Source organism: Eptatretus burgeri, chromosome 13 (genome assembly GCF_056783735.1).
Source record: "Eptatretus burgeri isolate ZD-2024b chromosome 13, Ebu_testis_v1, whole genome shotgun sequence".
Classification (NCBI taxonomy): Eukaryota; Metazoa; Chordata; class Myxini; order Myxiniformes; family Myxinidae; genus Eptatretus; species Eptatretus burgeri.
In genome coordinates, this window is record NC_140973.1 from 12,927,474 (window position 1) to 12,951,123 (window position 23,650).

General features: G+C 47.6%; 1 protein-coding gene across 7 annotated transcripts in view; it reads right to left on the bottom strand.

Moving 5' to 3' along the window:
* Positions 1-23,650, bottom strand: part of LOC147013866 (A disintegrin and metalloproteinase with thrombospondin motifs 9-like) — a 178,258-nt gene that overhangs the window by 92,285 nt on the left and 62,323 nt on the right. For all 7 annotated transcript variants that reach the window (XR_015050537.1, XR_015050538.1, XR_015050539.1 and 4 more), the window contains exons 10-16: positions 22,842-22,983; positions 5,512-5,616; positions 4,735-4,880; positions 3,080-3,261; positions 2,689-2,825; positions 2,358-2,475; positions 2,148-2,243 (exon numbers count right to left, since the gene is read on the bottom strand). Coding sequence is in view for 4 of the 7 variants with exons in the window: in XM_085851170.1 (XP_085707296.1) it covers positions 2,148-2,243; positions 2,358-2,475; positions 2,689-2,825; positions 3,080-3,261; positions 4,735-4,880; positions 5,512-5,616; positions 22,842-22,983 (926 nt within the window). In the remaining 3 variants the exon portion in view is untranslated. The remainder of the gene's footprint in view (positions 1-2,147; positions 2,244-2,357; positions 2,476-2,688; positions 2,826-3,079; positions 3,262-4,734; positions 4,881-5,511; positions 5,617-22,841; positions 22,984-23,650) is intronic.

Genomic DNA, 23,650 nt, shown 5'->3' on the forward strand with positions numbered 1-23,650 from the left:
TGCCTAGTGTTGGCTTAATGGTTAGGGTGGTGGGCTTGGGATCCTAGGATCCTGAGTTTGAATCCAGCTTGGCTGTTGTATTAATACCAGATGGGGATGACTCTGCCTGTCATCCTTCTGAGGTTGGCAAAATGGGTGCCAGCGTGGCGACCCGTCCAGGAATGGAAAGATGGATATATATATATATATATATATATATATATATATATATATATATATATATATATATATATATATATATATATATATATATATATATATATATATATATATATATATATATACACACATCACTTTTGGCCAGCCTTGACAGATGCATGTCAAGTGTGAAGGGTCAACATGACAAATTACACCAGGGTCCTCAAATGATGGTAATTTTTTGTAAGCATAGAGGACATAGGTACTTTGTGTGTGCTGTGAGAAAGGAGAGTGGAAGTCTGTCTGTTTGTCTCAGTGTGTTTTGTGTTGTATGAGTGAATCATAAGTGGAAGAAATTCATAAGATTCTCTCTTTCTCTCATCGGATGAATTCTGAAACTGAGGTTATGGATGTTCTTGCATCAGCACATGGAGGGATTCTGGGTTTAAAGTGTGGTCATGATTAATAGTGCCCAATTGGTGATTCAGGTGGTCATTGAATTAGGCACTCAAGCTGAAGGACTCCTTAAGATCGCTCTTGAATTGACAGATTCTTTTTGGGAGGGATCTCCTGTTGGGTTTTCTTTTATATTCGTGGTTTATTATTTCAAATGCAGATTTTGGCTGCTGGTTGCATCATTAAGAGAAGCACATCTGTACCGCTAATGCACTGCCCCTATTACCAGAAAGCTGTTAGTCATTTTGCCGACATCGGAAGGATGACAGGCTAAGTCAACCCACACGGTGTTATTTTTAACACAACAGGAGCTTGAACTGAAGACCCTAAGATCTTAAGCTGGCCACATTAACCGTTAAGCCAACACCAGGCTTTTCTATTCGTGGTAAATTGACCACATTCCTTCCATTTCAATTGTCATCCCTTTCTCTCTCCTTCCTGGAACTCCAGTTTATACTTATCTCTGCTGAGATTCTTTCTTTCTGTTTTTCTCTCTCCCTCTCTCTCTCTCTCTCTGACCTCTCTCTCTCTCTCTGACCTCTCTCTCTCTCTCACATTGTCTTTGAAAAGCTTATTAGTGGTTCAGCATCTAGAGGAATTCACAGTACAATCAATAGCACTATTCTGGGTATCATCGCTCACATTCGCAACCAGACTCTGTGGCGTAACCATTGGAGTATTAGCTACAATTCTGGGATGTCGGTGGTTCGAACCACAGTTTAGTTATACCAAAGACTTTAAAATAGTACGTGCTACTTTCTTGCTTGATGCTCAACATTTAAAAAGCATAGAGCATGGACAAACAACCATAGTTTGGCAACCATTGTGCAGGCTTGATTCGCCGAATGGCTTCCTCCTGCCTCAAACTACCTTGAAATGGAACTCAAATTTATTTATTTGTTTATTTATTTATTTATTGTCAGCATTCCCACACTTGTTTCACATTCACCGGAAGAGAGCCATGAACTTTTGAAAGCACGTACCATCCAACAGCCTAAACACCTCAATGTGTGAGTGAGAGGAATGTGAAGGAGATGTGTGGCCGCAATGATATTCAACTAGACATCAGGTCTGCAGTGGAACTGCAGTTTCCACTTATCTCTGCTGAGAAAGTAACGATGTTCCCTTTGAAAATTTAATCTTCATTTTTGTGTGAAAATCGGTAGCAGCTCCGCCGAGTCATTGTTCCATCTGCGTTAATACGCTGGGTGAGAGGCCCGATCATGCTTATGAAAAGGTATCTCGGGTTACAACAGTCCACTACAAATGTGAACGCGTGTTGTTTTGGAATCCCTGAGCAGTCAAAAGTACTGCTGGTAGCTGAATGACTATAGCGGTCAACAAACGATGCAATGAAACCCAAACAAAGATTACTCTGAATTCTGTATCATGATGTAAAGTTGAATTTCTTCTTTGTGTGCTGTTTTACAGATGGCTCTGGGGCAATGTTCATGCGTCACTAGGTCCAACAACCAAAAGAAGAAAGAAAGAACTGTGCTGTTAGTGTTTTGCCATCAAAATAGCCGAGGTAATTCAGAGTGGTTGCGTCTCACCCAGGTAATTGCCATCCTCCGGTTTGCCGGAATGACTGTGCTGCCTAATGTCAATGCTTGTAGCTCCCATTGGGATCTGCACCACATTGTTGTAACCTGCAGGCAACAGAGGTTTCACTTGACACCGCCACCGCATGTTTAATGAGGTCATTGTGCTGTATACACAAGAACATTTCATGAAATCTGTTTTGGATTGAATTAAGGACGTACCATAACGTGTATTCCGGAATGTTCCCGTCACGGTCTGGCAGCTAGAGTTGTCACCACCGCACACCCCACACCTGTCTTTAGTTGCTTTGGAGTTGAGAACACCGTCGCATCCAGCTTGCTGTCAACAGAAGTGTCGCTTGCATGATTACGAGGATATCTTAACAAAGGAAACGACCAATCGCTGGGGAGGGTCAGCCTGCATCACCTTGACTTTCACAAAGTTTTCTCTTTATTCCTGGTTTACCTCTCATCAATGCTCAAGAACGTGGGAGTGAAAGTGGATTTTCCCATGTTGTAATGTCAAGAATTGAGACTGCCAGATATGGATTACCTTGCACATGCCTTGGACACAGATGTCATTTGTGTCAGGAGCACAGGGTGTTCCATCAACCACACGGCTCTTTAGCTGGTAGTAGGCTGCAGATCCAGCAACCCGGCAGTATAGCTTGCAGCGGTCTTTCAGCAAAACTGGAAAAATGTGAGAATAGAACATAATGAGTTGAGATCATTTTAACGCTGCTCCAAAAGGAGTATGTGACTTCTGGGTGGGTGTGTCAGTTAACAGTGGACGTGTCCTTTCGAAGGATATTTTCAGGCAGTTGAGGCTGATTGAGGAGGTAGTATTATATCACTTCATGGTGAGCATGTCTTTTCAAGGTGAGTGCATCTTCTCACACTGGGTTGATCCTTTAAAGATGAGCAGGTCCTGATGCCAAACTTACTGCCACTATGCCTGGGAACCCAGCGGACATTCCCTGAAAGGCCATTGATGTTAAAATGCTTCCCGTTGAACTCCAAGCATTGCTCCTCGCGGAAGTCGGTGCGCGGTGAGGGACACGGATCCACCTTGCACGAGCGGAATCTCATCCTGCGGCCTAGGCAGTACTGTCCACCATCCTGCGGCCTGTGGAATTGCAAACAGTTTGCTTGTGACTGGATGGGGTTATTGTGGACATTGTAAACTTTGACAGCAATTCGACCATGAGTATTGTTTTATCTGTAGCCTTGGATTTCAATGCTAAGTGAACGTAGTGAGACAATGAGGATTTGTAAAGAAAATAAAGTGTACAGAGAACGCGTGTGGTTCAAATTGGACGTGAAAAAAAAAAGTGGTGCACATAGATTCGTCCGCGTCATCTTTGAATCACTCGGATAAAAATCATCAGCTTGCAGACAAAAATAATAATAAATCACACATGCGAAGAAAATTAATAACAATATTAATCTATCTATAATTCCAGCAATCTCTGTGTGTCTGTGTGTCTGCGACCGCCATTTCTCGACAACCACTGGTCCGATCTAATTGAAACTTGCCACGTATATTGCTGGGGACCTGAGGATGTGCCTTTTCAAGGTTTGATATTAAATCGGACAAGCGGTTCCCAAGTTATGGCCATTTATTTATCAACCAATGACAGGACACGGTGCTATGACATCACGACTGACGTCACAATTTTTTTTAATTTTTGCACGTATCACAATTGACGTCACAATTCTTCTTCTTCTTCATTTGAAATGACGTCACAATTGACGCTGGGGACCTGAGTGTGTGCCTTTTCAAGGTTTGATATCGTTCTTCTTCATCCGTTTCAGCCGTTTCCCAAGTTATGGCCATTTATGACACGGTTGGTCTGATCTAATTGAAACAATGCCCCAATCCAGTCGTCGTTTACGAGAGCGAAGGAACGAAGCTGTGCGGCGTGCACGCGCAATGGAATCTAACGAAGCACGAGCTGCTCGCTTGACATGCGACGCTACTTCCATGACAAGGCGTCGTGCAGCTGAAACGGATGAAGAACGAACTGCTCGCTTGGCAGGCCACGCACGTACGGCCACACACGTACGGGCACCCATGTACGGGCATGCACCAGTAATGATAATATTACTTTTGTGACTACAACTATCATTATTCTACAATCACCATTGAAAATAGTATGCAAGGTAATAGATCTGATTTCATAGCGGATTCACGATTCAACCTTGGAATCAACCGATCTGCTAATCTGTAGACGTCTGTCCAAAGGACCTCCTTTTCCATAATTATTATGTTGTTTACCCACCCTATGGGAAGGTAGAGAATGTGAATTTGCTAAACAGCAGGGCAGAGCTTTCCGTGAGATTTTTCTGGGTAGGGGAGACATGGGGAGAGTAGCTTGCTTCAAGCAACCAAAGTCGGTTTTGTATCCTGTTTATGATAGTATGTAAAAGGTGAATGTGGTTCACCTTATTGGTCCATAATGAGTTGAACTGATTCATATGTTGTCAAACAACGTCTTCATCCTAAATTTAATCAATGCGCAAGCTTTTCAGTCATTGCAAAAGATAAATTATGTGTTCAGTCGTTACGTGAACACAAAGCAGCTGAGATCGGGCTTACCTTGGCTGGTTACACTCACGCGTAGCTCCTTGAACACCACCTCCACATGACCGTGAACAAGGGTCGAAAGGGGCCCACGGTCCCCATTGACCATCCACTGGTCGGCTCACAAGATCACTACGCACACAGGTGCCCTGCCAGCAGTGCTGTGAAGAGATATGTTCAGTGCGTTGGGTTTACGAGTCATAATAAGCGAAGTGCATTGAAATCCAATTTCCATCACAACAGCACAAGAAGCCCAACTTGATGAAACTCATTTACGAATTGAATTTGTCGGTTGTATCACCTAATGAAGTGAGGCAGTAAAGATGATGCGATGCGTATTGATGCACCCCAATGTGATGATGCAGTGTGCTCGAGCAGATAGGACAGTTAGCCGAATGTACGACCCCAAACAGTGTTCTGTGCATTTGCTTGAACCCCCTGCCTGAGAAACAAGAAGATGGAAATTTGAATTGGGATCATATTCTGTTGGGAATTGAACTCAGACGTGAAATCTGCAGAGGCGTGCGCACACCATAACCTTTGATCTGTCGTACTATCCCACTGTTTTCATTGCAAAGGATACATCTCATGTGACAACACACCATACATGATGAGCAACGCTGTACAATTAAAGTTGCCATTGATTTTAGCCCAGGTGTACACATGCCCTGTCTGCTTGAGCCCAGGTGCACGCGTGTACTGTTGTACTGCATTCATTGGCAAATGCAATTCCTTTAATTTGTGACAATGCAATTTGTGGATGAAGTGGTGCATCCTATCAGTATGTCCCACCATGTTGCGGCCACATTCAGTGCCGTCAGCAAGAGGCATGTGCTGCGTCCGGCAGCCTCGTTGATTTCCATCAGCGCTCCGACACCACAACCGCTTACACTGCCTCTGCAGAGGGCAGAGAGACGCAGGGATGGGAAAATTCAAGCCGGCGCTGCAGAGGATTGTTAGAGTCGTGATGATAGGAAAGCATCGACAAAATACAGTAACAACCAAATCTGACACGGAACTGTTTGGAGATACAGCGTTTGGAATGACAGTTTGAGAAAAGCCGTTCGCTGCAGGTTCTTCTATCACCTGCCTCACGCCTGTTATTCATATTCCCCCCTTACTCATCAAAATTCCACTTTTCCCAGAGTGCGAGGATTATTCCCTCAACTTAAAGTGAATTCCTGCTGTCAAAACTACAAAGCCTTAAGAAGAGTTTGAGTTCCGAGTGAATCCAAACGGTCAACCCCCACCCGATAGGTACATTTATTTGAGAGGCGTCAACCACTGATAGGTACGTGCAAGTAGTCACAAGGTGATTTTATACCCATTGCTTTTGCCCATTTCGACAAATGTTTGAATTTGTATCTGATTGCATAAATACCTTTGTTTTCCTGGCAGGTTGTGCTGTCAATCGATATTCCTCCACTCGCTTTGCTCGGACTCAGGGTATAAATTAAAAATTAATTCCACGTAGTATTTGTGTTTTTCACTATCAAAAACACAGAAATTAAGCGCATTTATTAGGTAGGTCCCAGAGAAGGCACCGAAGAAGCAGAGGTAGACTACAGAGCAGAAGAGGATATGAAATTGAAAAATTTATGGGAAAACAGTCATCTCAAATTGTGTTGAAAAAGCAGGATGGGCCATCTTGAGGGAGGCCTCCATCCTGCTGTGGACTGAACAGGCTGGTCAAGTCAAGTCATATAGCTGACCACATGACACAATGTGTGTGTGTGTGTGTGTGTGTGTTTTATTCGTTATTGTCTCCAATGTGGGTTTCAGAAGGTGGAACGGATTCCTCCCAGGTCTTGAAGTATCCACCTCCACTTCGGAAAGGGATCACGATTCATGGAACAAGCTGTGAAGTTTTCTTGTTCTTAAAGTTCAAAGTTTTGTTCCGAGGGCTCTTTGGTGCTTGTATCATGGAGGTGAATACTTTTAAGACGTGTGTGTGTGTGTGTGTGTGTGTGTGTGTGTGTGTGTGTGTGTGTGTGTGTGTGTGTGTGTGTGTGTGTGTACATATATACTCAGCTCTAGAAAAAAAAATAAGAGACCACTTCAAAAAAAAATTAAATCAGCATCTCTACATGTATGGCAGCCATTCCATTCCAGTGTCTGTTGAATTCCAACACAGGCACACCTCATTCTACTTAGTGAGGGACTGATTAGGTAATCACCTGAACCGAATCTTATTTAACAAGGAAAAGTATAAAAGCCACTGCTGTGGTCATCAATATCCTCTTGTAATAGGACCAGCTGGATGGCAAAAACAGTGCTAGTAGTACCTCAAAAGTAATTGGAATCAAAAAAATAACTATTGTCCATGCCAAAAGAGTTGAAAAGAAAAGTTTTGAGTGAGGAAAAGAAGGGTTCAATTATGGCTTTACTGGCAGAGGGATACAGTGAGCGTCACGTTGCTTCCATCCTTAAAATTTCAAAGACGGCGGTTCATAAGAACAAGGTCAAGCAGCAGACATTGGGGACAACAAAGCTACAGACTGGAAGAGGGCGAAAACGACTTTCCACTGACCGGGATGACCGCCAACTCATTCGAATGTCACTCAACAACCGTAGGATGACATCAAGTGACCTACAAAAAGAATGGCAAACGGCAGTGGGGGTGAAGTGCACGGCGAGGAAGGTTCGAAACAGGCTCCTATGGGCAAGGCTGAGGTCGTGCAAAGCCAGCAAAAAGCCCTTCATCAATGAGAAGCAAAGAAGAGCCAGGCTGAGGTTTGCAAAAGACCATAAGGATTGGACCATAGAGGACTGGAGTAAGGTCATTTTCTCTGATGAGTCCAATTTTCAGCTTTGCCCAAGCTGTTAGGGTTTTTTTGTTTTTGTGAATTTGTCTTTGTGAAGGACTCATGAATCAATCCACGTACAAGGTTGTCCTGGAAGAACACTTGCTTCCTTCTGCTCTGACAATGTTCCCCAACTCTGAGGATTGGTTTTTCCAGCAGGACAATGCTCCATGCCATACAGCCGGGTCAATCAAGGTGTGGATGGAGGACCATCAGCTCAAGACCCTGTCATGGCCAGCCCAATCTCCAGACCTGAACCCCATTGAAAACCTCTGGAATGTGATCAAGAGGAAGATGGATGTTCACAACAAATCAAACAAAGCAGAGCTGCTTGAATTTTTGCGTCAGGAGTGGCATAAAGTCACCCAACAGCAATGTGAGAGACTGGTGGAGAGCATGCCAAGACGCATGAAAGCTGTGATTGAAAATCAGGGTTATTCCACAAAATATTGATTTCTGAACTCTTCCTAAGTTAAAACATTAGTATTGTGTTATATAAAAATGAATATGAACTTGTATTGTTTGTATTATTTGAGGTCTGAAAACACTGAATCTTTGTTGTTATTTTGACCAGTTGTCATTTTCTGCAAATAAATGCTCAAAATGACAATATTTTTATTCAGAATTTGGCAGAAATGTTGTCAGTAGTTTATAGAATAAAACAAAAATGTTCATATTACTCAAACACATACCGATAAACACATACCTATAAATAGTAAAACCAGAAAAACTGATAATTTTGCAGTGGTCTCTTAATTTTTTCCAGAGCTGTATATATATGTATATGTATATATATATATATATATATATATATATATATATATATATATATATATATATATATATATATATATATATATATATATATATATATATATATATACTGAATATATATTGTTGCGAATTCGCGCCCACAGTCGTGCGATCGGCCACGTGACTCGAATCGCGGCACGTCGTCCACCGGACAGACAATTCTATCATGACCCTCTCAGACTAACGCCGGGAGCAAGTCACGGGTGGGCCTTTCGGCCTCACCACGATCGTGCCAATCGGCCACCCGCGTGGGATAGGGTTGTTCGCCAAACTCGACCTACCTAAGTACCCACGTGGATGGTAGACCGGGCGATCGCACCTCGCCGCAGATCGACTCCAGACACGGGCCGCTTAAGTGGTCCGTTCCGTACTATCGGGATAACCGAGCGGTGTTATCGTCGGCCTCGATGGTTCCGATTAATTACCGGGCGTATTAAGCCCACGACGAACCCGTTACGTGAAGCAAGATGGAGATTCAATTAAAGAAAAGACGAAGCGAAACGGGAAAACAGTTCAACATAATGCACATTTATTCCGCGGCACACGGAGAGCACACATATACAGCCAAACAGAATGCACATATATCAAATGCAACAAAAGAAACAATGACGCAGAGATACTACCGACTAAGACCGACACATGGCAACACTTAAACAGTTTTACTTCACCAGACTGGCGCCAACACACATTCACTCAAAACCCAAAAGAAATGGAAGCCACCCTCATAGGCAAGGGGACAGACGGGCCCGTAGGCCAATGTGTGCGCGGGACCTGAAGAAGCGGTCAGGTCCGCGAGACCAGGGGGGTCGTACCCGCGTCCTCGTGATGAGCCACAAATGTGGCTGCGCAGCGGTGCCCCGACTACGTGCTCCTTCGCAGGTTTCGTTGGCACCGCTTGGAGTGGGGTGAGAACGGGGCTCCCTTTTCGCACTATCTCAGCGCGGGGGAAAAGGGGGGGGGAATTGTTGATGCCCTGGGGGAAGGAGAATGGTTGGCTGGCTTGGTTCCCGCGACGAGCGATCCCACCGCGACCTCGTCGGCGACCGCCTTCCCTGCCTCGGACCCGAGCTCCTTGGACTCTTCCCCCAATTCTCCTCAGCCGACTGCAGAAAACCACCTTGACGCCTTCACCTCCGGACTCCACTCCGCTCTCCAACCTGACTTGACTGCCTCGCAACAACTCCAACCAAAAAAACTAACTCTCTGCACAACAACTCTTCTGTGCAACAACTCTTTTCATTCGCCTCGCACTCGCCGTTTTTTAGGCCGGCAGGAGAAAACAATATGCAAAATTCCGGATCAGGATGACCTCGGGGGCGGGGCCACGCTCGCCCATTGGATGGAGGAAAAGGGGCGTGAATCTCCCCTGATCCGAGAATTTGCATATCTCGATTCCACACAGATGCGCCTGGAGGCGGGGCCAAGCCGCCCCGCGCTTGCTGATTGGACGGATCAGAAGTGGGCGTGTAGCATTCCTGATCCGAATTCTCCTCGGAAAGGCCGCTATTTGCACTCGCGGCTCGGCGCGTATCTTGTACGAGCCCAGGACAGCCCGACGCTCGGTGCTCACAGGTGGTGCGGGAATGGCTGTTGAAGGAGAGAGGTGAAGGTGGTGGAGGGTTTCCGGCGGTGGCCGATGGCCATGGTGCCGTTTGGAATGGCGGTGATGCGATGTTTGCGGGAGCGAGTTGTGAAGGTAAAGGTCGTGGCTGTTGGCGTTGTTGTTGTTGTCTGATGGTTCGAGCGTGGTTGGTTCAAAATAAAGATAGAACAGAAAAACGGCTATCTCAAAGCGTCGCAGCCCGAATGAATCACATTTATTCCCTCTAAACAACGGGTTTGGAGCTAACTACACATGTACTTAAGAGATATCTCACCTACGGGACCTGAATTGTGGTTTGCGAATTTCCACAGCCGCAACACTACCCCCTCCCCTTTTTACAGACTCGTCCCGAGTCGTCAAATTTTCGTGTGCCATCATGTGTAGTTCTCCCCTAGTACGTTTTACCTACGGATCCCTGAGTGCGACATTCATGGTATTCGTGTCCCCAAAATAAATAACCTGAGGGCTGAGTAAGTAACTAAACAAACCCACTCACACGGACAACTTAAATAAAATTGCCGGTGCTAAGACAGACATGCCGGGGGCGCACTCATATTTCCAGTACATCTTAACCTTAACTTACAAATTTTACACTAACCCATGGCCCAGGATCAATGGACTCTGCAAAAAGAAAGCAGTTAGCAGGGAGCCAGGCTGCTCGCATGCAGTCTCTGGCTCAAGCAATGCAGGTGGCAGGGAACGTGGCCGGCTGCTCACACGCAGTCTTAGGCCTCCCCCTTTTAAAATTGAACCCAGTGAACAACGGCGCATGGGCTGTGCAAATGCAGTCCCGTGATGCGGCTGCCCGCAAGGCAGTCCCTGCAGCTTGCAAACTGTTGCTTGATGATCCTGGTGCACATGGCAATGAACCGGGAGGGGGGGAGGGAAATCAAAACAGAACGGGGCAAAATGATGAGGGCAGTAGGCATGGCATGGCAAAGCAGGGCCACTGTCGCAAACAGCCAGCAGATGATCGACCGGCACAGGCCTTGAGCAAAACACAGCCAGACGATGAAGTTGGCCAGCACAGGCCTTGAAGCAAAACACAGCCAGCCGATGAAGTTGGCCGGCACAGGCCTTGAAGCAAAACACAGCCAGCCGATGAAGTTGGCCAGCACAGGCCTTGAAGCAAAACACAGCCAGCCGATGAAGTTGGCCGGCACAGGCCTTGAAGCAAAACACAGCCAGCCGATGAAGTTGGCCGGCACAGGCCTTGAAGCAACACAGCCAGCAGATGAAGCTGGCCAGCCTTTGCCTTTCAGTGGAGGCTGGTGGAGGGAGTGCGGTGGTGCCAGCCACTCAGAAGGTGGGCTCGGACCTGCCTACTGTCTCTCTCCCACCTATCGCCTTTGCCTGTCACTGTACCTACCCACTCCCTTAATGTGTAAAACCCAATTTAGCCCCAACTTATTTTTTTGTTGTTTTTATGTTTACTTCCCCACTATAAATCGTCCCCTTACCCCCTTTACTGTCTCTGTTTGGCTAACCTATCTCGTCCTAGCCTACTCCCAACCCCTACGTTCCCTTCCCGGAGGGGAATAAGGGAGAGCTAGTGTCCTGTGTCGAGGCCCAACGAAGCCTCAGGATGGGCTCCCCAAACTTCAGCGATCTATAACACAAAGTGGGTCCAACGGCCCACAACGAGAGCGAGGGGATGGATGGTGCGGAGGGGTACACTTCCTAATCTACCCCGGGGCTTTCAACAAGCGCCTCGCGCTTAAACTATTGGTTCTATCAATCCAGATTCCTGTCGCCTGTGTTGGTGTCCTCACAATTTCGGGCCTCGCCCCCAATTTTCTTCCCTTGCCCTCACACGGTCTCATGGCTGGGACGCGTGGATCCCCTTGGCAGGCACGACCCTCTGCCGATTCCCCTACGATGGCACCCCCAGGCACTACACTGCCTCCGAGCCTACCAGCTCCTTAAACACCGGGGAGTGCCCTCTCTGGCGACTCCCCTGAAACGCTCACGTGGCAGGCTGGCTTCCCGGGCCCCTTTCCGAGGGTTACCCGTGCCCACATCACTGCCCACGCGGCTAATGGCGCCCCAGGCCCCCACACCGTGCGGGCGCACCCGTGCCCACTACGCTATCCCGGCCCCCCATGGGCCCTTGGCCTACTACGGCTGACTAGCCTGGTGCCCGGGGTACCCACTCAGCGATACTCACCTTTCGCAGCCACGCTCCCAGCCCGTTAACAGGGCTCCTGCCCCCCTCCAAATGGGTATAGAGCCTCCATTCCCACCAACAACAAAACGACCTCCATTTTGTCAATTTGACTAACCCCCGAACTCACTCTACACTGACCCCGGGGTCCCTTGGGCGGGAGTCACTCCTCCCCCCAATCACTCATCGCACCATGCATTCCACATTCGCTTCATTCACACAGACCTGCTGGCCTCACTCACTCATTAAGCACATGCTTCCACTCAACTTCTCAACTCACACCGCTGAATCCTGCCATTCCTGCTCACTAAATCCCCTGACGAATTCGTGCTCCCACGTCATCCCTTAAACTATAGCACGTTCCCTTTTAACACTACGTAGCTAAGCTACGTCCTCACTACATATCCAAAGTCTGTCATTGTTCTCAAAATGTCATCAACTCATTTCCCCACCTAAATCTGGCTACAATCCCTCTACCTAATCCATTCCACGGGCCCCATGAGGACTTACCCCTGCCCCATGGAGCCGGTCTAGCTCAGCTAACCCTTCCCCCTAGCTAGTGTCCATCCTGTGCCCAGGCCAAGGGGATCATCCACCCCTTGCCAAGGAAATCCTGTTCACCCGAAAGCGAGGCTTGCTTTTGTTCATTAATTTTTTTTCAATTTTTGCGCAGCATCAGCGCGGCAACTCACAGCTCACGCACTTTGCACCTGCCCGTGACATCATGCAGCTGCACGTGTACCTCGTCCCTCCTTGGACGGTACCATCCGGCAGGGATTCAACCCCTCCTGCCGGATTCCAACCCCACGTGCAGCTATGACGCCACCGTGCACACCACAAAAAGCAAACCTCTCACTCCGAGGGGTTTCCCACGCGAACAAATGTGCTCTGCCCGTTGGAGCTTAACACACACGCCCGCGTGGAGAACCCGTCCGGTCCAAATCTGTTTACCTGCCTACACTTTGTCCGTCCGCGGGATCGGCAAATCCACCGCTGGCGTTTCCGGACCGGGCTTTACTCCCGCAGCCGAGCACGTGGCGGCCTCGTGCGTTGCACAGCACGGACCTCGCGCTCGTTGCTGTGTAAACCCGGCACGGTCCCCCATTACAACTATGGCTGCTACTCGGCTTTTGTCTCTCTGTCGCCATCTCCGTCGCCATTTAACACACGCACTCCCGTGTGCCACGAGGCTCACACACCACTCCATCACATTCACACTGGGAGACGCGACTGCGTGCTCACGCATGCCCACCGTCATCTCCCTCACACACAGCGACCTTGCACATGCTGTCTCTCTCACACTCGGCCGTTCACTCACGCACCGTGCCTTACTCACCCGCGGTGTTTCACTCACACACGGCGTGCTGGTAAGCACGCATCTCGGCACACTTGCCACCACACCACTCACACACGGGGTTGCTTCCACACACGGGGGCGCACTCACACCTTGCACCACACAAACCAGGACAACCACACTGGGGATTAGTGTCCCCACAAGGGGTTCCGGGGCCTCTATACCCCCAAGCTCTCCGGGCACCCGTTCGCAGCACCCGTCCCCTCGACCCCGCAAAGCACGACCGAACCCACCTGGTCGTGATCCGCCTCAAGGGGGCAAACTCCCTCCCCTCGTTCCTGCAGGAGGCTATCCAACTGCTCGCACCGGGTCCCTACACGTTCCGCGAGCTCACCCTCATCGTCCTCCACTAACTCCGTGTGTGTGTGTGTGCGTCTCTAACCCTGTCTAATTCACCCTCTATCTCCTGTGTCTCTGTAGATTTATTAGTTTCTGTTGTCCCCTCGTGTCTATTGGTCTCTGCTTCTTTCTGGCGTCTTTCCCATATCTTTACGTTGGTCAACCTTGCTTTCTCCTTAAGTCACTCCCGTCCTTCCCTCTGTTTCACTCCTTGCTCTTTCACGATCTCCGCGTACCTCATCCTTGCTTTCAGTCTTAATTGTTCTATTCTCTCCCTCCCAATTCCTTTCACCTCGTCTCTTATCTCCCTCGTGCACGTCTCCGTCACCCCAATTAGTTTTTCCCTCTCGGTCACTGTCACGCTTCTCACCCAACACGTCCCCCGAATTATTTTGTCCTTACCCGCCTCCACCGCGGGCCTGACAGCCGTTGCACTCCCCTCCAGCTTGTTCGCTCCCACACGTGGCATCGCCATTTTAATCTCCACCGTTGTCGCCTTCATGCCCACCTGCAGGCTTCGGCCTATTTGCTGCATCTCACCCCGCATTTCTCTCATTTCTTCCTTCAAATTCGCCTTCATTTCGTTTTTCATTTGTTGCGTATTCGTATCCATTTTCGTTTTTATTTCGTTCATTTGTTGCGTATTCACTGTTATTGCCTGCAGAATCCTGTCGAGTGCACTCGGTTCGACAAGGATCGGGGGGATTTGGCGGAGAGGGGAAGGGGAGGTGTCATATGCCGCGGCTGCTGCCGCGCCCATTTCGGGCTCTGGGTTCAGTTGGGGGAGTTCTTGTTCCTGCACAACCAACATTTCCTGCTCGGGGTTCTCATCCTGGGCCATGGATTCCACACATTCTACATCCATTCCGAATACCCCCGGCTCCCGCTCGCCTTGAGACTCCATCTTATTTCTCGTAAGGGGTTAATTTAAATCGCTCGTAATTTGGAGGGAATCGGGAGTCGTTCCTCTCACCCCTGGACCGATTCCCTGTGAATTTAGCTGGAGACAGTAGAGTTTGTTTTCCCGCTCTCTGACACCAGTGTTGCGAGGAGGGGGATGGGTTTGTGTCCCATGACCTGACACCAGTGTTGCGAGGAGGGGGATGGGTTTGTATCCCACTCCTGACATCAGTGTTGCGAATTCGCACCCGCCGGCGTGCGATCGGCTACGTGACTCGAATCGCGGCACGTCGCCCACCGGACGGACAATTCTGTCGTGACCCTCTCGGACTAACGCCGGGAGCTAGTCACGGGTGGGCCTTTCGGCCTCACCACGATCGTGCCAATCGGCCACCCGCGTGGGATAGGGTTGTTCGCCAAACTCGACCTACCTAAGTACCCACGCGGATGGTAGACCGGGCGATCGCACCTCGCCGCAGGTCGACTGCAGACACGGCCCGCTTAAGCGGTCCGTTCCGTACTATCGGGATAACCTAGCGGTGTTATCGTCGGCCTCGCCGGTTCCGATTAATTATCGGGCGTATTAAGCCCACGACGAACCCGTTACGTGAAGCAAGATGGAGATTCAATTAAAGAAAAGACGAAGCGAAACGGGAAAACAGTTCAACATAATGCACATTTATTCCACGGCACACGGAGAGCACACATATACAGCCAAACAGAATGCACATATATCAAATGCAACAAAAGAAACAATGACGCAGAGATACTACTGACTAAGACCGACACACGGCAACACTTAAACAGTTTTACTTCACCAGACTGGCGCCGACACACATTTACTCAAAACCCAAAAGAAATGGAAGCCACCCTCATAGGCAAGGGGGCAGACGGGCCCGGAGGCCAATGTGTGCGCGGGACCTGAAGGAGCGGTCAGGTCCGCGAGACCCGGGGGGTCCTACCCGCGTCCTCGTGATGAGCCGCAAATGTGGCTGCGTGGCGGTGCCCCGACTTCGTGCTCCTTCGCGGGTTTGTTGGCACCGCTTGGAGTGGGGTGGGAACGGGGCCCCCTTTTCGCACTATCTCAGCGCGGGGGAAAAGGGGGGGGGAATTGTTGATGCCCTGGGGGAAGGAGAATGGTTGGCTGGCTTGGGTCCCGCGACGAGCGATCCCACCGCGACCTCGTCGACGACCGCCGTCTTCCTGCCTCGGACCTGAGCTCCTTGGACTCTTCCCCCAATTCTCCTCAGCCGACTGCAGAAAACCACCTTGACGCCTTCGCCTCCCGACTCCACTCCGTTCTCCAACCCGACTTGACTGCCTCGTAACAACTCCAACCAAAAAAACTAACTCTCTGCGCAACAACTCTTCTGCGCAAAATCTCCTCTTCGCAACAGCTCTTTTCATTCGCCTCGCGCTCGCCGTTTTATAGGCTGGCAGGAGAAAACAATATGCAAAATTCCGGATCAGCATGACCTCGGGGGCGGGGCCACGCTCACCCATTGGGCGGAGGAAAAGGGGCGTGAATCTCCCCTGATCCTAGAATTTGCATATCTCGATTCCACACAGATGCGCCTGGAGGCGGGGCCAAGCCGCCCCGCGCTTGCTGATTGGACGGATCAGAAGTGGGCGTTTTGCATTCCTGATCCGAATTCTCCTCGGAAAGGCCGCTATTTGCACTCGCGGCTCAGCGCGTATCTTGTACGAGCCCAGGACAGCGCGACGCTCGGTGCTCACAGGTGGTGCGGGAATGGCCGTAGAAGGAGAGAGGTGAAGGTGGTGGAGGGTTTCCGGCGGTGGCTGATGGCCATGGTGCCGTTTGGAATGGCGGTGATGCGATATATATATATATATATATATATATATATATATATATATATATATATATATATATATATATATATATATATATATATATATATATATATATATATATATATATATATATAACGGGCGAGTCAAAAGTAGCGCCGGATTTCTTTTTCGGCTGTCAGATTCTTTCTGGGAAGTCATGTTGTTAATAATTGTCATGCAGATGATTAATTTTCATAATTTATTTATTTTTGATTTTGTTTTGCAGGTTATTGCTGCGAGTTTGGAAAGTTACTGAATTTGCATCAAATTGAACCATGAATTACCTTTCAATGAATCAACGCATTGCGGCCATGAAACATTACTACAAATGTAATGAACTACCAACGATGGCGGCACGCCGTTTGGCACAGGAATTCGATATTAACCCACCTCAGGGAAGAAACATACGATTGATTGTCGAGAAATTTGAAGCAACAGGGTCGGTAGGCACTGCAAAGAAGTCTGGTCGTCCGAAAACGGCAACAAATGTAGCTAAGGCTGAAGAAGCCATCAGAAGACTGGAACAAAGTCCGCAAAAGTCAATTCGCCGTTTATCTGCAGAGTTTGAAGTGAGCCAATCAAGTGCTATCCGTATCCTTCACCAGAAAAATGGAAACCTTACATTCCATGTTTACTGCATGCCCTTCATGATGGAGATGTCTTCAATTTTGCGAAGAGTTCTTCGCTAAACTTCATGAAGAGGACACAATGCTAGACAATATCTGGTGGTCAGATGAGGCATGTTTTAAGCTTAATGGCACAATTAACAGACAATTGTGTCTACTGGGCTGCGAATAACCCAAGAGTGACAGTTGAGAAGGAGGTAAATTTACCTGGAGTGACAGTTTAGGCAGCCATATCTCCATCAGGGATAATTGGACCCTTTTTCTTTGAAGGATCTGTCACTGCAGAAATTTACCTGGATATGCTGAAAACCTTATTTTGGCCCAGGGTGCAAGATCAGGACTGTTATTTCCAGCATGATGGAGCTCCACCTCATTATGGACGTTATGTTCGGCAGTGGCTTGATGAAAACTTTCCCAGAAAGTGGATCGGCCACCGCGGTCCGATCGAGTGGCCGGCACGATCCCCAGACCTTACACCTCCAGATTTCTTTCTTTGGGGGCTCATGAAAGACCTTGTTTATCGTGAAAAGCCTCGTACCATTCAGGAATTGAAGGCACGAATCACTGCAAAGTTTGAGGAAATTGATATCGAACTCTGCAGACGTGTGTGCCGCTCTGTGCCTGCTCGGCTGCAATTGTGCATCAATCACGAGGGAGGGCACTTTGAAAATTACAAGTAAAACAGCTTGGTACAGTTCCGTAATAATTTTTTTCTTGAATAAATGGTTCGATAAACATGTCATTCATTTATTTCTACCTTCTTGTGCACTGTAATACAAATGGCAAACAAACAATCAACTGACAGAAAGCAGGCGCTACTTCTGACTCAACCTGTATATGTATATATAAACAGATGTTTGGAACTACAGAACTTTAATATGGATACAAACAAACACCACATAATAGTGACCGAAGCGTTTCGTGCTGCACTCCTCAGGGTAAAAAAATCACAGTAAGTGAAGGAGGAAGTGAAGGCGCGTGCTTTATATGCAGGTCTCAATAAGGTAGACACTGATTGGTTCAACCGTATTGACGTCATGGTTCATCCGAACGCCCATTGGTCGACTCATCATCTTCATCTCGAGCTCCCATTGGCTGGAGCAGAGTTCGTCGATGATTGACGTTTGCAACCGCATCCTGGAGCGAGGGGGGATGGGTTTCCCCTCAAGTCCATTGACCATTTGTTATCGTACTTCCCTTGATCTTTCAATGCTGAAAGAGACACAGAGATCGTACAAATTCCTTTTGACGACATAGTATTGGATCGGTGGTAAGGATGAAGGTTGCTTCCAACATACGTAAATTAAACGAGCTCCGACCTCGGCTCAATCTCCTGAACATATCTGTATTGTACTGGGCTGCACAGATAGGGTTGGCAACCAGGTGCTGTGCAATGGCAGATGAAGCAGGTAGAGTGGCCGGTGGTTGCTGGATATTTCTCCATGCTCGCACTGGTTGTGTTCTAACCCTCACAATCTTTCTTCGAATCGCCAAGGGGACGTGATGTTTGATCCGATCAGCCAATCTTAGTGTTGTGCGTCCCACATACCAAGCTCCACATCGGCACTTAAACTCATAAATAGCATTGCTGGTTTGTGAGGTGGGGAGCACATCCTTGTTCACTGACGTCAGGCAAACGGCGAGAGGTAAAGATTACTCGGGGTTGCACAGCCAGAAACGTGTTGGACACAATATGTTTGATTTGTACTTCAAACCTTCGTGATGATTGCCCTTTCCAGGGCATCCTGATATAGACTGGACATTTGTCCGGACCAATCTTCCGATCTTTTTTCGTGTTTACAAACTTGTGCATGTATCTCTTAACTATATGCTCAGGATAATCATTCTCACCGAGTATATTGATGATTTTGCCAATTTCAGCAGGAAGATTACAAGGTGAACAAATCCTCTGTGCTCTGTTAACCAGGATATTGATCAAGGCAATTTTGTTTCTCATGGAGCTGTTGGAGTCCCACCGAGTATACTGCCCTGTGAAAGTCGGCTTCCGGTAGACAGATGTTGTGAAACCAAGGTTGGATCTATCAACCAACACGTACAAAAACGGTAACGTTTTTCCAGCTCCGTGGTAAACTTCAGTGCTGGATGGAGAGTGTTGAGCCATGTCTGGAAATTGTCACATGCTGTCCGAGACTCAAACAAAGCAAAAATGTCATCAACATACTGATAGTATACAATGGGGGAATGGACCCCTTGCCGACCAGTCAGATTCTACATTTCGTGATAGCCTACAAAGATACTTGCAAGAGCTGGGCCTAATGGAGAACCCATGGCCACACCATCCATTTGAACATACATCATGTTGTTAAAACTGAATTCCACCTCCCTTGTTGCTGTGTTCATTAATTCCACCAAGACATGTTCCGAGATCCTCGGTTGTTCCAGATCGGTGTGATACAGCAAACGTGTGGATATCACAATCGTCTCCATCAATGGTACATTCGTGAACAAGCTTTTAATATCAAAGTTGTCATGATGTTGTCCTCACTTGTTGGTGTTTTAGCTCGAATTGATTCTACAAATGTGAAGGAATCCTTAACCACAAAATGAGAAAGCGAATCCAATACTGGTTGCAGTACCTCTCCCAACCACTTAGCAAGTTCATGTTGTGCTGATCGCACCATGGACAGTATTGGTCTGAGAGGGATATTCTCCTTGTGAATCTTCGGCAGGCCGTACATTCTTGGACGTTGGGCTCCAACAGGTTTAATTCTGTCGTACATCCCCTTTGATAGTTCTCCACGTTTGAGAAGCTGCAACAGTCGTTTGACGATCTGACCTTCCACCTGAGGCATGCGATCATGTTCCGTTACACCGCCCAGATATTTAAATTTGGTTTCGTCTTTCAGGATGTCCATCATCTTGTCGATGTAATCAATCTAATTCATGATTACCACTCCGGTGCCTTTATCCGGTTTACAGTATGTGAATGGCAGCATTCCTCCTCAATCCTTGTATTGCCAAGAGAACATCCCGTTGCATGTGAAAATCCGCGACGTCATTCGGGATTCCACAGTACGCATGTGCGAGGTCCGATAGCCTAGCCCTCAACGCCTGGTCTGCTTCGTTTGACACAGCCTGATGTGTTGATAGTTGAGCATACAGGAGTTCAAACTCGGCAAAAATGTCTTCCCTCTCGATATTCTGGTTTGGAATGCCGAAGTTAAAACCGTGCGCCAACGCCAACCTTTCCGTGTCAGACAGCTTATAGTCCGATTTATTGAGTACATGCTGGGATGAGTCTTTGATCAGGGAACCGAATCGTTTCACCTTCAACCAGTCGATTGTATGATCGCATTTCTTCTGTGCCACCATCTCTGCACGTTGGTCAACCGCTGCAATGTATCTACATAACTGGATGGTGTTACACAGCGACATGAAAACACGAGCTTCGTTCCAGGCATTGCGTCGGACGCGACGTTGTGCGGCCTGTGTGCGATTCAAGCGCCCGATCTCATCCAGAATAAACATCTGCTTCACCCTATCTGTCTCCTCTCTGATAACTTCCAGTGGAGAAACCTCTCGGATAACTTACAGTGGAGAAACCTCTCGGATAACTTACCTGAACGACACTTACCATTAAGCTGAACCAGGCTATTAAGCTGCTCGATTTAACAGATAAGTTAGAACACAACCAGTGCGAGCAGGTAGAAATATCCAGCAACCACCGGCCACTGTACCTGCTTCATCTGCAATTGCACAGCACCTGGTTGTGCCAACCCTATCTGTGCAGACCAGTACAATGCAGATATGTTCAGGATATTGAGCCGAGGTCGGAGCTCGTTTCGTTTACGTATGTTGGAAGCAACCTTCATCCTTACCACCGATCCAATATAATGTCGTCAAAAGGAATTTGTACGATCTCTGTGTCTCTTTCAGCATGGAAAGATCAAGGGAAGTACGGTAACAAATGGTAATGGACCTTAGGGGAAACCCATCCCCCCTCTCTCCAGGATGTAGCTGCAAACGTCAATCATCGACGAACTCTGCTCCAGCCAATGGGAGCTCGAGGTGAAGATGATGAGCCGACCAATGGGCGTTCGGATTAACCGTGACGTCATTACGGTTGAACCAATCAGTGTCTACCTAATTGAGACCTGCATATAAAGCATGCGCCCTCACTTCCTCCTTCACTTGCTGCGATTTTTACCCTGAAAAGTGCAGCACGAAAAGCTTCGGTCACTATTATGTCTTTTTTGTTTGTTTCCATATATATATATATATATATATATATATATAAAATATTATATTATATACACAGTATATACATACACACACAAAATCAAGATTCATGGAAGAGTGAGGAGACAGGGCATAAAGACAATGACATGTCGACACAGTTGGACAAAGGAGGTAAGGGAATGAATGAATAGGAAAAGAGAGAGAGAGAGAGAGAGAGAGAGAGAGAGAGAGAGAGAGAGAGAGAGAGAGAGAGAGAGAGAGAGAGAGAGAGAGAGAGAGAGAGAGAGAGACAGAGACAGAGACAGAGACAGAGACAGAGACAGAGACAGAGACAGAGACAGAGACAGAGACAGAGACAGAGACAGAGACAGAGACAGAGACAGAGAGAGAGAGAGACGAGGAAGCAAAGTAACCGACAAGTAGGAGAGTTGGTTTAGGTAGGGTTGGTCGGTGTAGAAAAGATCGTTAGGGCAGGAAGGGGAATGAAATGAGATGGTGGTGCGCTGCATGCTTGAATCCCTGGAGGGAAGAGTGGTATGGAAGAGTCTTGTGAAGGCAATTCCACAAAGAGGAGAGAAAGAGGAGCGAAAGAGTGGAGGTGGGCATAAATTGTTTCGAAGATAACAAAGTGAAACGGAGGGAAGTGTCATGGGTTTGCAAAAGTGGTCATGCTTTGTCATGGAAAGGACTTCGAAGGAGCAGATTATCTTATAATTTTCAATCTGTGTACATCGTGAATACAAAATCAAAACATCTGATGTTGATGATTCGTTTCGGATTGAAAATAAGGCAGCTGCTTCACAGCACAGAAGCGGATTAGAATTGATGTTTACATTGGTTCTGTTCAGAGTTACCATAGCAAAGCATTACTTGGAATTTGGATGCATGCTTGAAGGAGGAAAGCCTAGGCTTTCAAGAACTATCAAAAGGCATCAGGTTCCATTGTAGGGGGTGGAATATAAGGCTGCATTCCCACTCGTTCCTGGACTATTTCCGGGCACAGTCCCAGCACAACATCCCCCAGGTCAAGACGGTATCTCTTTCACACCGGGACTGCACGTGGGGAGTTTAGCTTTGAATGCCATAAGTCATTCGCACCTGAAAGCCCAGTAAGAAATCATACTTGAAATATGAATGAGCCAAAAATATATTATAAAAGCTGCTGCAGGGATTTTGTAAATTCATTTTTTTGGTAAATGGAGGTTATGTATGTATTTTGTCGCAGACCTTTCATCTGTCGAGCATCTTGAACTCAGGCTCAAACCAACGAGGATATGACCACGAGACAATGCAAGTTAATTGAAGCAGATCAGAGTCATCGGGTGATGGAGCTCGATATTGCGGTGTGACAAACACCCGTAGGCCCGGCAACAAATGCTTGGCTTTGCCACCTCGAGAGAGCTAACTCTCCACACATGTGGACGCCTCGAGGCAGGCAGATAGTCTGTTGCTGAGGCCAACTCACCATGTAAGGGCAGAGGCGTGAGCCAGGGCCAAACACGAGCTCACACTGCTTGTTGGCATCATAGAAGTGTCCTGGCATGTGCTGGGGCAGTTCCAAGCCAATGCTGTGTGGATTGTCCAAAAGGCAGTCCCCCAGTCCGGCACTATGTGGGAACACGCAATCGAGTCAGGGACAATAGTGGCTGAGAGAGCCGCTTGTAATTGAATCTTTCAACATTTTTCACATGATGACATGAAAATGAACTGTGGGTGCAATGAAAGTGAGAGTAAAACAAGTACAAATAAGGCCTTGTAACAATGTAATATAATGTGTTTACCTCATCTATACTTGCCAACCCTAACATATCACATGATTGGTTACAACCACATTTGGTGGTGTAATGATTAGAACGTTTACTCTGGGGCTGAGAGGTCGGCAGTTCGAACACCGGTCGTGTTGTCCGTCTACTCTGGGGCTGGGAGGTCAGCAGTTCAAACACCGGTCGTGTTGTACTAAAGACTTTTAAAATGGTACGTGCTGCTTCCTTGCTTGATGCTCAACATTTAAGAAGACGAGAGCAATGACAAACAGCCATAGGTTGGCAACCATTGTGCAGGATTTATGAACCTAATGGTCTCCTCCTGCATTGAAGTTCCTCGTAAGGGATCTCATTATGAATTATTTCCACTAGTGTGGTTCAGCACACTTTGCATGCCTCACGGCACGTCGTTACTGAGGTGTGTAGGCATCTTTTGCCATGCCTGCTTTCTCTGGGAGTGAGGGAAGGGGGAGAATGGTGGGTGTGGGTTAGTGGGGGTGATGGTGGATTG